Source organism: Trachemys scripta, chromosome 4 (genome assembly GCF_013100865.1).
Source record: "Trachemys scripta elegans isolate TJP31775 chromosome 4, CAS_Tse_1.0, whole genome shotgun sequence".
NCBI lineage: Eukaryota > Metazoa > Chordata > Testudines > Emydidae > Trachemys > Trachemys scripta.
The window spans coordinates 119,924,789-119,938,608 of record NC_048301.1 but is presented as its reverse complement, the minus strand read 5'-3'; the positions used below and the strand labels follow the sequence as shown (position 1 = coordinate 119,938,608).

At 42.5% G+C, this 13,820-nt stretch overlaps 1 protein-coding gene across 1 annotated transcript in view; it reads left to right on the top strand.

Moving 5' to 3' along the window:
• Positions 1-434: 434 nt before the first annotated feature.
• RSBN1 (round spermatid basic protein 1) overlaps positions 435-13,820 on the top strand; it is a gene marked incomplete at its 5' end in the record, with an annotated part of 29,948 nt that continues 16,562 nt past the window's right edge. Inside the window, 1 exon segment of the mRNA XM_034770619.1 lies at positions 435-1,105. Coding sequence (XP_034626510.1) covers positions 435-1,105 — 671 coding nt within the window.

The following is a 13,820-nucleotide window of genomic DNA, read 5'->3' as shown; positions in this document are numbered from 1 at the left end:
AGTCTTTTATGGATTGCGATGATTTATTGTGTTAATTGTAAGAGGCACTTAGGAAGCCTCTGATTTTTAAATAAATAGCTAGTTTAAAAAATTAATTTATTAGTTTAATCCAAATTTCTTAGTTCCTCTTTTTGTCTTGGATTCTTTAAATAAATGTTCCCGTTTCTGATTCTGCCAGACTTTCTTAATTCAAGATTTTTGTATAGTAACTAGATGTTGGTTTTTTTAGTGTTTTATGTACTCAAATGTGGCTTTGTTACATATATGCCAATCCAAAAGCAAATATGCTAATGTAAAATTAAACCAATGTGAAACCTGCTAATAGTTTTCAGAAGAAGATGGCTTTAGGAAGTGTAGCATTTTTCTTAATTCCTTTTTGGATAAATCTGCTATAACTGTAGAGCTCTAATCTTCCCGTTTTTGTTTGTTGCCAGAAGCTCCAGATGAAAATGGCAAAACCCAGCGAGTTGACAGTCTTATTATGAAGAAGATAAAGAAAAAGAAGAAAAAGAAACACCGGGAGGATATGAGAGGGAAACGCCTTAAAATGTACAACAAAGAAGTACAAACAGTTTGTGCCGGACTTACTCGCATCAACAAAGAGATTCTGACTCAAGTACAGAGTGATAACTCGGAAGTGACCAAGGAATCCTTCAGGTATCTGAAGGATGAGCAGCTGTGTCGATTGAATTTGGGAATGCAGGAATATCGGGTACCCCAGGGAGTTCAGACACCATTTATGACTCATCAAGAGCACTCTGTTCGCAGCAGTTTCTTGAAAACGGGCACTAAATTTAGTAACTTTATTCATGAAGAACATCAGTCTAATGGTGGTGCTTTGGTCCTTCATGCCTACATGGATGAACTCTCATTTTTGTCTCCAGTGGAGATGGAGAGATTTGCAGAAGAATTTCTTGCTTTGTCATTCAGTGAAAATGAGAAAAATGCAGCCTACTATGCTTTAGCCATAGTACATGGCGCAGCTGCCTATTTGCCAGACTTCCTGGATTATTTTGCTTTTAATTTCCCCAACACTCCAGTGAAAATGGAAATTCTGGGCAAGAAGGACATAGAAACGACGACTATTTCAAATTTTCACACTCAGGTAATGTAGATCTTCCTAAACATATGAAGATTCAACAATTTTAATGTAGTCTCTGGATTTATACTGATGGACAAGAGGTGAGCAGAGTGATAATCCATGGACCTGTGTGTCTTGAAGTCTCCTCTCCCCACCCACTGGGGAAGATGATGGTATTTGTTGTCCCTGGACCGTACTTGGGGGAGCTCCATCTTTTGCATTCATGTCTGATTTTAGGACATTTCTAAAACCTTAATCCCTATTCCAGAGCCTACTGACAAGTACAGAGGTCTCTGTACTAAACCAGCGGTTCTCAAACTTTAGCAATCCGAGGACCCCCATTTTGATTTAAAACTTTTTGGGGACTTCCAAGCCCCTGGTGCAGCCCCAGGCCCTGCCCCATTCCATCCCTTCCCCCAAGTCCCCGGCCCTGCCCCTTGCTTGCTCTCCCCCACCCTCACTCACTGTCATCCGGCTGGGACAGAGGGTTGGGGTGTGGGCACTGGGGGGAGAAAGTTTGGGTGCGGGAGGGGGTGCAGGTTCTGGGCTGGGATTGGGGGTGTGTGTGGGGGGTGGGGGTGGGGGGGGGGGTGCAGGCTCCAGCCCAATGGTGCTTACCTCAGGAGGCTCCCAAAAGCAACCAGCACATCTTGGGGGCACTGCCAGAGAGAAGGGAAGACCAGGGGGTCTCTGTGCAGAACAGGGATGTGCTGGCAGCTTCCATGAGTGGTATGTGGCAGGGAGCTTGCCTTAGCCTCACTACACCACTGGACTTTGAGTTCCTAAAATCTCCTGGTTTGGCTTCAGTAGCCTCTGGGAGGGAGGGGGAAGACTTGAGTTGATCAGCAGGGCCTGTGGCCCCTGAAGTTCCCTCAGGGACCCCAGTTTGAGAAACACTGTACTAAGCTATTCCTTCCCCAGCCTTCCATTTAGTGGATCCTTCTCTCTGTTAAGAAGTCCAGTGCCTGCCTTTGCAATTGTTCCTGGTTTTCACAAGCAGCAGCAACTAAAAATGAGACTTCAGAAGCCTCCCCTGGGCAACATATAGTGGCACTAAAATTAACCAGTCTTGTCAGCTTTAAGCAGCTGCTTGTGAAAAATAAGAACAGTAGCAAAGTCACATATCCATAAGGGATGGAAACTCTTTTTAAAAACTCCAGAGATGGATTGTTTAGGCCAGGGTGGGCAAACTACAGCCTGCGGGCCACATCTGGCCCGCCAGCCAATTTAATCTGGCCCTTGAGCTCCTGCTGGGGAGCAGGGTCAGGGGCTGTGTGCATGCTGCAGGTCCAAGAAGAAGCAACATGTCTCCCCTCTGTCTCCTATGGTTAGGGGCAGCCATGGGGCTCCGCACACTGCCTCCACTCCAAGCACCACCCTTGCAGCTCCCATTGGCCAGGAACTGCGGCCAATGAAAGCTGCAGGGGCAGCACCTGTGAATGGGTCAGGGCACAGAACTGCCTGGCCGCGCCTGCACGTAGGAGCTGGAGAGGGGGATGTGCTGCTGCTTCCGGGAGCTGCTTGAGATAAGTGCCACCAGAGCCTGCGCCCCTGAGTCCCTCCTGCGCCCCAACCCTAGCTCTGATTTTCCCCCTCCCACCCTCTGAACTGCTCAATCCCAGCCCGGAGCACCCTCCTGCACCCCAGAGCCTGCACCACCAGCCTGAACCCCCTCCCACACCCTGACCTCATCTCTGGCCCCACCCCAGAGCCCACACCCCCTCCTGCACTAACCCCAATTTTGTGAGCATTCATGGCCCGCCATACAACTTCCATACCCAGATTTGGCCCAAGAGCCAGAAAGTTTGCTCACCCCTGGTTTAGGCCCTCTACTTGCAAGCAGTAGTTTTCTAATCACTTGCGTAGATATTTTCCAGCTCTGATAAATTCCATATAACTTAGTGTGACTGTTCATACAATAACTTCAAACTCTAGTTTTCCCAGGAAAATCTGCTTCAGTCCTGATCTAAAATGTAACCTGGTAATAGTGTCATGAGAACTTGCTATTCTGGCTGCTTGTTAGCCTGTCTTCATATCAGTAAACATCAGTATTTTACTTGTAATAGGAAAGTAAAATTTACAAGATTGTAATAATGCCTGCAAACATAACTGACTTCCATATGCTCTAGTAACATTAGTTGTAGGAAAAACTTGGCATTTAAAACAAACTGGAAACTACTTAAAATTCCTATTGTAAAACAAACGTTGGCCATACTAGATGGTGCTGGCTAATTCATAAAATCACTCTCAAAGTGAGGAGGTTCTCCAGTGACATTCAAACACACCACCTTGCTTGCTTATTAATCTTTGGTTGTTGTCCACTTACCCCCAAATCCCTGTCTTTTTTTTTTTTTTTTTTTTTTGGGGGGGGGGGGGGGGGATCATAAAATTTTGGCTGGTGTTCTGTCTGAGAAGACTTCCATTATCCCTCTATGGGCCCAGTCTTAATTCTTGTACCTAGAATTCATTGTTTTTATTCAGGAGTCTTGGATAGATGAAGAATACAGGATTAGTTTGGATTAACTTTGATTTAGGAGTCTTGCTTGGGGAAATCAGTTGCATCTAATTTGCTCTGAAAAGACTTTCAAGCAAGGCCCATTGTTTAAATCGTGCTGGTAAAGCACATAAAGATGGAAAAGAAGCTTGCCTTTCCCTGAGCCTCAAGTTGAATGAGCTATTTTCAAAACTAGGAACCAGTTATTCAAAAACAAAATTAGGATCTTGCCCCAGTCTCAGATTTCAAAAGCTGTAACTATGTTGGATCATTTTTCAGCTAAATATTTGGTTCTGTGAGTTAAGTTCTCAACAGGTCCTTTGTCATAAAGTTACCCATTCACTGGGGAGTCACAAATGTATATACTACTAATGACCTAACCTGTTTCTCTATATTTCTCCAGTTGATGTTCCGAGGCCTTATTCCTTTGAACAAAAGCGTGATGTGGCTGTCTGCATAGCTCATATTTTACTAGTCAGTTACTGGATTTGTCCATGTGCTGTTTTAACTCCAGCTTCTCAACATCTCCTATTTCCACCTACAATAAGTATCCAAAGCAGAATTATAATTAGAGATACTCTAAAATTTAAAGTTCTCTCTACAGCAGAGAGCAGGCAAGGCTGATAGAGAGAGGTCACAAGATGGCACAACCTGGTTGAGGAACATGCAAAACAAAAAGCATCTTGGATTTTGACATTGTTACCCCAATAAGGTACCAAAGTGATGACTTTCATAGTCTTTTATTAAGTGGTTTTTTTTTTTTTTTTTAAATCCTTGTCAGGTTAAATAGGATTTTATAAGAGGCAGGAGCACAACAGAATGTTACCTAACTTGCAAAATAAGCCAGGTCTCTTGAAGCCATCTAAGAAATGCATTGCAGAGGATGCATACATTTGCCATGTTGTAACAAATGACTTGGAAATTTAGTTACAGTTTTTTTTATCTAAAGATTGAGAAGTCAGCCCAATGTACTTGGGATGGGGAAGAGGCAATACCACAGTAGAAAGAGAATGTTGACAAAACAGGACGACTCTGTGGTAGAAGTATTGGCCAAATCTATATTAAGTCCCATTTGAGACTAAAAACTATTCATGTGAACAAATAAAATACTAATTGTGTCTTCTTCATTAAACATATTTTAAATGGAGATGAGGTTTACATAATGAAACAATATTTATTATCCACTTATGCCAAAGCATATTTTAGCTGTGAACCAGTCTTCCAGCAGGTGTTAACAGAATTTTCAGTTGGTGTTGCCAGATCTGTGCATTCCTTGCTACCATTATGACTTTTTGGCTATGTCTATACTACAGGGTAGGTGTGTTTTCTCCCCCCCCCCCCCCCACCTGCTTGCATACAGCTATTTGTGCTAGTTCTTATTAAGCTAGCATGGGTGTAAATACCAGAGTAGCTGCAGTAGCACAGGTAGTGTCAGCAGAGGCATGGCTTAGCTGGGTCAAGTACAAACCTGCCTGAAACGGAGTATATACTCCCATGGCTAAGCCGTGCCTCCGCTGCTGCTACCCATGGTACTGTGGCTATGCTGGTATACTTGGGCTGGCTTAATGAGAGCTAGCACAAATGTGTGCACTTCAAGGGATAAGTGTTTTCGAGTGTTGGCAGCTCTAAAGAGGGTTTACAACACTCCATGCACATAGTGAACTCTAATTGGTCTGGAACTGATAGAACACACATGGCTACTCAGCAGCAAGAACTTAAATATCTGTAATAATATTGACATCTGTAACCTATGCTTTGCTGTCAGAAAACTATTTAACCTACAGAAATCAGATTTATAGGAGAGTCTCTTAATACTTCATTTTTTTTCCTATTGTACCCTCTAGCAACAAAATTGCTTGCTTGATTTTAGTGCCTATAATAACCCTTGATGATCAAAATTGCCAGCTAGATGAATGCATAAACTGAATAGGGCCACTGCATCCAAAAGTTGGATAAGTTGTGATGGTCACAACAGTTCAACCCAGACCAGTAAGGAGTTTTGTCACAACCTGCCCTGTAATCCTGGGTGCTTCTGTGTTGTGCATTTTTGGTTCAGAACTCTGACATCCGCATGCTTGCAGCACAACAACCTCACCTTGGCTTCCACCAGACTGGTTATTCCTTGCAGGGTTGATATTAACACCCTCCCAATCCTGAGTTCTCCCCAAAAACATCTTTCTCTGCTGAGTCCTTCTGACTGTGGCACCCACAGAACATTATCAAGTTTGCTGCTTTAAAGAGAGCACACAGCAGCTTATTAACTTAGTGAGATGATTAAACCACCTACTTCCATCAAACAACTGAGTTGGCTTATGGTAAAAGTTAAAACAAGTTCCTTAACAAAAGGATGCACATTTTTAAGTGATACCAAGTATAAGGAAAGGATTAAAATGGTTCTAAGACTAAAACTTACTTAACAAATGAGTTTATTCCTTTTTCCTCACCATAGTCATTCTTCCAGCATGGCTAGCCAGCTCATTCTTTAGCCAGGGCTCAACACACTGAGCTCAGACTTTAGTTTCCTTCCTTCCTCAGATAATGAATAAAATAAATTCTCTCCCATCTCTTTAGTCATCAAACCTTTGAAATTTTATTAATCTGAAATGTATTCCCAGGTAAAGTTCCTTTCCTTGCTCAGTGTAGGTACCATGCTGTGTGGTGTAGATGCCATGATGGCTTTCCCCCACCTTTGATTTTTTTTTTTTTTTTTTTTTTACAATGCAATTAATCTTCCTGCAATCTTCAATACAAACGAATAGCCCACTGTCCTTGCCAACACCTGGCTTGGGATGTTGGCCCCTTAGTTTTTTCCAGATGACACACCTCTTCTCTCTCTCCCCCCCCCCCCCAAAAAAAAAAAAAAAAAAAAAGTTAAAATTGACTTCTCTTGACAGGCTTGGTTTAAACACATTTTAGTTACACATTTCCAGCACAACCTACAAAAAAAGGTATAGATAACAGTACATACACCATGCAATAATGAAGATCGGTGAGTTGTTAGTTTTCCAATTATAATTACACGACACATTTTAAATAAATTACATGTGTGAGGTGTTTAACCTGGTCAGGCCATCTGAGTCTTACTGTTATGTACCAGGGAGCCCTTTACGAACTGGCATTGGGGTGCTTCTAGAGTCAGTCTATGGTTGTTGGCCTGACTCAAAACAACTTGGGCCTATGGCCATCACAACAGTGTGCTAGCAAACCTCATGGATTCATGGAGTGTATTGCAATGAATACGTCACTGGGTTTAGACCCTGTCTTTTCTAGGGTTTGTCAACTTAGTTGTTTAGACAGCACTTAAAACTTGGGTGTAGTTGAATCATGTTCTGCCCTAGTGTCTGGTCTATGCTACAGATCTGTATCAGTACAACTAGTTATACTGACTTAGCCCCTTGTGTAGACGGCACTGTGTCAACAGGAAAGCTTCTCCTAGCGACATAGCTACTGCTTCTTGGTGAGGTGTATTAACTATGCCAATGGGAGAGCTTTCACTTAAACATTATAATGGTGCAGCTGCACTGATGCAGCATTTAAAGTGTAGACCTGCCCTAGGCCTCTTAATTGCGCTAAACTGCTTGACAAACTAGGTTCTAATGTGATATGGTACCATCTTCTCTGCCAAATAATGTTAGTCTAGTTCAGCACAGAACTGAATCTGTACTTATGCATGGCTTTCAGTAAGTTGAACACCTGGTACTGATATAGAGATCGCCTGAAGCATAATGTCATTGTTGTCATTATGATGTTCCTATTACATCTCTGGTGTTTAGGGCAGTGATGATGCTCCTCCACTCCTGTCTGTTTCTGGCAAGTCTATCAGTGGTTCCCAGGTTTTTCAGCTTGGCTTCCACAGCTCTTCGCCGTGTTTTCAGGCAGCCTCGTTTTCGCTTGCCTTCAGGTGTCCATCTTATTGCTACTCTGGTGATGGAATCAGTTTCCATCCGAAGCACGTGACCAATCCATCTCCAACGCTTCCTGGCAATGATGGTGCTCAGATCCTGTTAGCCTGCACTGTGTCAATAGATCTTGGTTTGAGATAGAGGATTTTTCTGAGGCAAGTTATATGGAATGAAGACAGTTTAGACATGTCCTACTTTCTCATTCCCCAGCATTTTGCGCTATAAAGTAGCGTTGAAAGTACGCAGCTCTGATAAATCTTGCGTTTGGTGTTGGTGGTGTTTTGATGATTTCCAGACTGTATTTAAGCTCCTGAAGGTGTTCCTGGTTTTATTGATTTTGTTTGTTTGTTTGTTTGTTTGTTTGTTTTGTTCTGCCGTCCTGGCTGATGGTGCTGCCTGAGTGTGAGTGTTTCTACAATGGTGAGAACATAATCCTCTATCTGTGATGGTGAGGAAATATTAAAGGTCAGGATATCTCTTATTGCAGTTGATTTTCAGTCCAATTTGCTGTCTGAATGCGTTGAGTCGAGTTGTTTGTTCTTGTATATGGTGTTGGGTATGTGATAGCAGAGCGACATCATCTGCAAAGTCCAGGTCTTCAAGGGATGAGAAGTGTCCATTTAATACCTGTTGGCATGTCTTCTGTTGTATGCCGCATTACCCAGTCAGTGGCAATGTTGAAGAGGATTGCAGACGTGACACACCCCAACATACTCCTGTTTTGACTTCAAAAATGAGCTCACTGTGATCAACACTGCATGTAAAGCTGAAATAGAAGCTTTTGGTATTGATTACACAGAATGCACCATAGGCTGGTCCTGTGAATGCTATCAAAAGCCTTCTCAATCTATGAAATTTATGTAGAGTTGCTATTGCCATTCTAAGCACTATTCTATTATGTTTTGTAGAGTGAAGATCTGGTCTGTGTATCTACACCCTTTCTGAAAACCAGTTTGCTCTTTTCTGAGAACACTATCAACTGCCTCTGATATATGCTGGACTATGATCTTACACAATACTTTGCTTGGCACAGATAAAAGTGTGATACCATGCCAGTAATTACAATTACTGAGAGTTCCTTTCTTTGGTATCTTCGCTATAACACCATTGGTCCACTCATCTGGCACGTTTTCCCTTTCCCAGACTGATGTAAGTAGAGGGGCCAGGATAGATAGCAAGTTTAAAGTATGGGCTGGATGAATGGACTATAAGGTGGATAGAAAGCAGGCTAGATTGTTGGGATCAATGGGTAGTGATCAATGGCTGTGTCTAGTTGGTAACCAGTATCAAGCGGAGTGCCCCAGGGGTTGGTCCTTGGGGCAGTTTTGTTCAATATCTTTATTAATGATCTGGATGATTGCACCCTCAGCAAGTTCACGGATAACACTAAGCTGGGGGGAGAGAGAGAGAGACACTGGAGGGTAGGGATAGGGTCCAGAGTGACCTAGACAAATTGGAGGACTGGGCCAAAAGAAATCTGAGGTTCAACAAGGACAAGTGCAGAGTCCTGCACTTAAGATGGATGAATCCCATGCACAGCTATAGGCTGGGGACCAACTGGCTAAGCAGCAGTTTTGCAGAAAAGGACCTGGGGATTACAGTGGATGAGAAGCTGGATATAAGTCAGCTGTGTGCCCTTGTTGCCAAGAAGGCTAACGGCATATTGGGTTGCATTAGTAGGAGCATTGCCAGCAGATCGCGGGAAGTGATTATTCCCCTCTTCGGCACTGAGGCCACATCTGGAGTATTGTGTCCAGTTTCGGGCCCCCCACTACAGAAAGGATGAGGACAAATTGGAGAGAGTCCAGCAGAGGGCAACAAAAATGATCAGGGGGTTGGGGCACATGACTTATGAGGCAAGGCTGAGGGAACTGGGACTGTTTAGTCTACAGAAGAGAAGTGAGGGGGGATTTGATAGCAGTCTTCAGCTACCCGAAAGGGGGTTCCAAAGAGGATGGAGCTTGGCTGTTCTCAGTGGTAGCAGATGACAGACCAAGGAGCAATGGTCTCAAGTTGCAGTGGTCTAGGTTGGATATTCAGAAACCCTCTTTCACTAGGAGGGTGGTGAAGCACTGGAATGGGTTACCTAGGAGGTGGTGGAATCTCCATCCTTGGAGGTTTTTAAGGCCTGGCTTGACAAAGTCCTGGCTGGGATGATTTAGTTGGGATTGGTCCTGCTTTGAGCAGGGGTATTGGACTAGATGACCTCCTGAGGTCTCTTCCAACCCTAATCTTCTATGATTCTATAGATGCTGCTAATTTAGGATTTACCTTGAACAATTCTGTATTCCAGTTATCCTTGCCAGAGCTTCCCCCTTTTTTTTTTTTTTTTTTTTATATAAATGATTTGATGGCTTGAATGATCTCTTCCTTAGTTGGAGTGTCTGTGTTGATATCAAGATCTTCCTCTGCCTCCTGGATGTTTGCTTCCTTTTTAGGTGTCTCCCTGTTCAGCAATTCTTTGAAATGCTCTGTCCAGCACATTTCTTGTTCATTTTCAGTTATCAGTAGGTGTCCTTGTCTGTTCCTGTGTGTGTGTTTGGTGTCTGCCATTTACCACTGATGAGCCGTGTCATTTTGTAGATGGTTCCTTGTTCATCACGAGCAGCTGCATCCTCTGCTTGTGTTGTCAGATTATCAACATAATGCCATTTGTCCACTCTCACAAGGTGTTTGACCTCCCGGTGTGCCTTGCTATACTGCTCGTGGTATTTGTCCTGCCAGTGGTGAAAGCCAAAAGGAAGCCACTGGCATGAAGACTGAAATGCTCAACACCAAGACAAAAACCAAACTTTTTTTTTGGAATGTACGGACAATGTACAAAACAGGGAAGCTAGCTCAGGTCACAGCAAATATGAGACACTACAGCTTACACATCCTGGGTGTCAGTGAGAGCAGATGGATGGGATCAGGAATATTAACAGCAGCCTTGGGAGAAACTTTGCTGTTTTCTGCTTGTGATGATGGACAACACCATGAGGGTGTTGCCATCCTTTTTGAAGAAGGGAGTGGAGCATTCCCTGCTTGAATGGAAATTCATCAGCAGACTTATGAGAGCCAGACTGAAAGGGAAACATATCACCCTGATCCAGTGATATGCTCTGACAAATGAGTTATGAAGAAGTAAAGGACAAATTCTACCTTGCACTACAGGCGGAGTTAGGTCATGGCATGGTACTCTTAACTATCGTCATAGGAGACCTGAATGCCAGGCTTAGTAAGGACAACACAAATGACAGAGCAATGGGAAGACAAGGGTGTGGCATCATGAATGAAAATGGAGACGGGCTTGTTGATTTCTGTAATATAAATGACCTAGTCACTGGCAGAACCCTATTTCGACATTGTGAAATTCACAGGCTGACATGGTGTTCTCCAAATGGCAGCAATAAGAACCAGATTGAACATATTACGATCAATGGCAAATGGCGACACTCACTGACAGATGTGAAAGTGAGAAGAGGTGGAGATGTTGGCAGTGACCATCACTTTGTGACCGCCTTCAAGCTAAAACTGAAGTGTGGGTCCACCAAACAAGGGACATCAATGTTATGACATTGACAAGATGAAGTCCCTTGAAATACAGAAAGCCTTCGTTCTGCAGTTAAAGAACAGATTTCAAGCACTTGCAGACCTTGATGAAGAGGAGGGGGAATGCAGATGAGATCAACAAGAAGTGGGACGAATAACAGCTATTTATAAACAGAGCAGTGAAGCCTGTCTGGGCTACAGGCAGAAGAGAAGGAAGGAGTGGATTTAGGATGACCAGACAGCAAGTGCGAAAAATCGGGATTGGGGGGAGGGGGGTGGGGGTGTAATAGGAGCCTATATAAGAGACCCAAAAATTGGGACTGTACCTATAAAATTAGGACATCTGCTCATCCTAAGTGGATTATACCCAGCACATGGAATGCCATAGAAACCAGACAAGCCCTGAAGAAAAATTGTAGACACACAATCCCAGACACATAATGTACAACCTGTAAATCCTTAAAGTACGCACTTATCTTTGTCACATTTAGTCATATATACAACTCTACATTCTCATGACCGTTTGATCAAAGGCTCCATCTGCATAGCCCAGCAGTTAGAATTACAGAGTTGTAAATTGAAGCATAGGCTACTGTGCTACACTGTAACTGTCCTGTGTGGATGCTGCTGATGTGAACTAAAAGTCCTCCTTAAACAGGAATCCATTAATGCAAAGTAGGAGCCTTTTTAGTTTGTACCTCTAGATCAGGTCCGTAAGGGAGAGTTGCAGCACAGTATGCTAATGCATGGTGCAGTTTACACCGCCTGTAGTCTGATTACCATAGGGTCCTGTAGGTAAGCCCTAACTGTTTCTAAATTATAGAAAGCAGTTAAACTCTCTTCTTTTAAAAATTGCTGCTCTTGAAAGGTGCTAGAGAGGACTGAAGTTCTGTGTCTACAGAAGAGAGCACGGTGGCATAAGTTCTGCAACACAGTCCTGTGAATATCTACCTCTTGATGTGGAGGGACCACCTCTAGAGTTAAGTATCAGAGGGGTAGCCGTGTTAGTCTAAATCTGTAAAAAGCAACAGAGGGTCCTGTGGCACCTTTAAGACTAACAGAAGTATTGGGAGCAAAAGCTTTCATACTGACTTATACCTGCCTCTGGAAATTTCCATTACTTGCATCTGAAGAAGTGAGGTTCTTACCCACGAAAGCTTAAGCTCCCAATACTTCTGTTAGCCTTAAAGGTGCCACAGAACCCTCTGTTGCTCTAGGGTTAAGAAGCTTCCTAAAAGCACATTCATCGTCTCTTTACTCATTTGGCAATAAAATTGCCCAGATTGGTAGTTTGTGTACTGTGGCCATTGCTCTAGTAGAAAGTAGGCTATGTACAGAATTTATTTACAGGATGTTCTTAAAATTCATGTCTCTGCAGAACTTAAACATATGGTAATATATTCCTATGTAATCGGCTTAGTTGAACATCTTGACAATGCAGTTCTCTGGAGTTTTCAACTGCAAAATTCCACTGATCTAAAAAACTGCTTATATTTGGGCCCTTTGAAGAGGCTTGTACTCTTCAGAAAGTGTCAGCCTGAACCAAGTCTCCATGAAAACATCATTTTTTGTGGGGCAGAGGGTAGCTGGAGTTACTTGTTAACTCAGCTCTTCCAATATGCAATACACTTTCTTCCAGCACCGTAGTCTTGACCGGTCCTAGAATCTGATAATCTTACTGTTATTTCTGGCATGTTGATCAACAAAGATTCTATAACCTGAATCTAGTTAGCAATTCTGTTTTTGTTCTGGCTCACATCAACTCCAAGTTTTTCCAGAGCTGTATTTGACCTGGGGTGTGAATAATTTATTTTAGTAAGTGAGCATCCCTGTCTCAAAGCTAGCTGACCCATGAAATGGGAAGATGCCTTCTACCGAGAACTAGTTTTGATTTGGGTATTTAAAACAAGCAGCTCTCACTAAGAGCAAATGCTTCTTGCCTGCCTCTCTTGGGGAAGTGGGAACAAGGTATCTTAACATGGGTTAAATTGTGTTGGGTTTTTAACTGGTCTGTGTCTGACTATTTTACTAAATGTTTTCAAATCCAACTTTGAAACCAGTTCTGTGTGAAGAGAGAAGACTTGTGCTAGCAATGATTGAATGTGCCTGCCTTGTAAGGCACTCTGAAAGCCTATATCTTTTTCACTCCCTAAAAGGAAAGAGGGTTAAGTTTTTTTTCTCTCTTCCCCTTTTGGTAGAGATGGTTATTTTCTTTGCAGTATAAGACCTGTATCTGAAACACAATATTTTTGCTCATGTAAAGCCTGAAAGTTCCTCATCTTTTATTTTTGCTTCCTTTCACCAATTTCTCTAAACTGTCAGGGGATGCTGTATTAGATATAACAATGATGCTTTAATTCCAGTAGCTGCTGAATATCCTCCGCTATGAGTTAATTGTTAATAGCTTGAAGTGTTTTGTCTTAAGGAAACTCTCAAAGGCTCAATTAGTTATCACTATAGAGTGTAGAGAAATAGGACAGTTCTATGCATTTTTGAAACAAACAATATAAAGAGATGAGATTACAATTTTTCTTACCTCCCTTTTTCTCTTAAAATATCAACACATCAGATGTTAACACAAGTGTTGTAAAACTACCTTCTCCATATCTGATTTGACTGCCTCCTGAAATGTTTAAGACTAAGAAAGTAAGAGGACAGTTAAACAAAAGCTTGTTCTGTATACACAATGTGTTAATTGTCTATTGGGCAATTTAAACTTCTTACAAAAAATATATGGTGTTAGGCTTCTATGTGAAACTTAATTAGGCTTATCACTCTTTTAAAAGCTAGCAAGACTGTTTAATGTCTACAC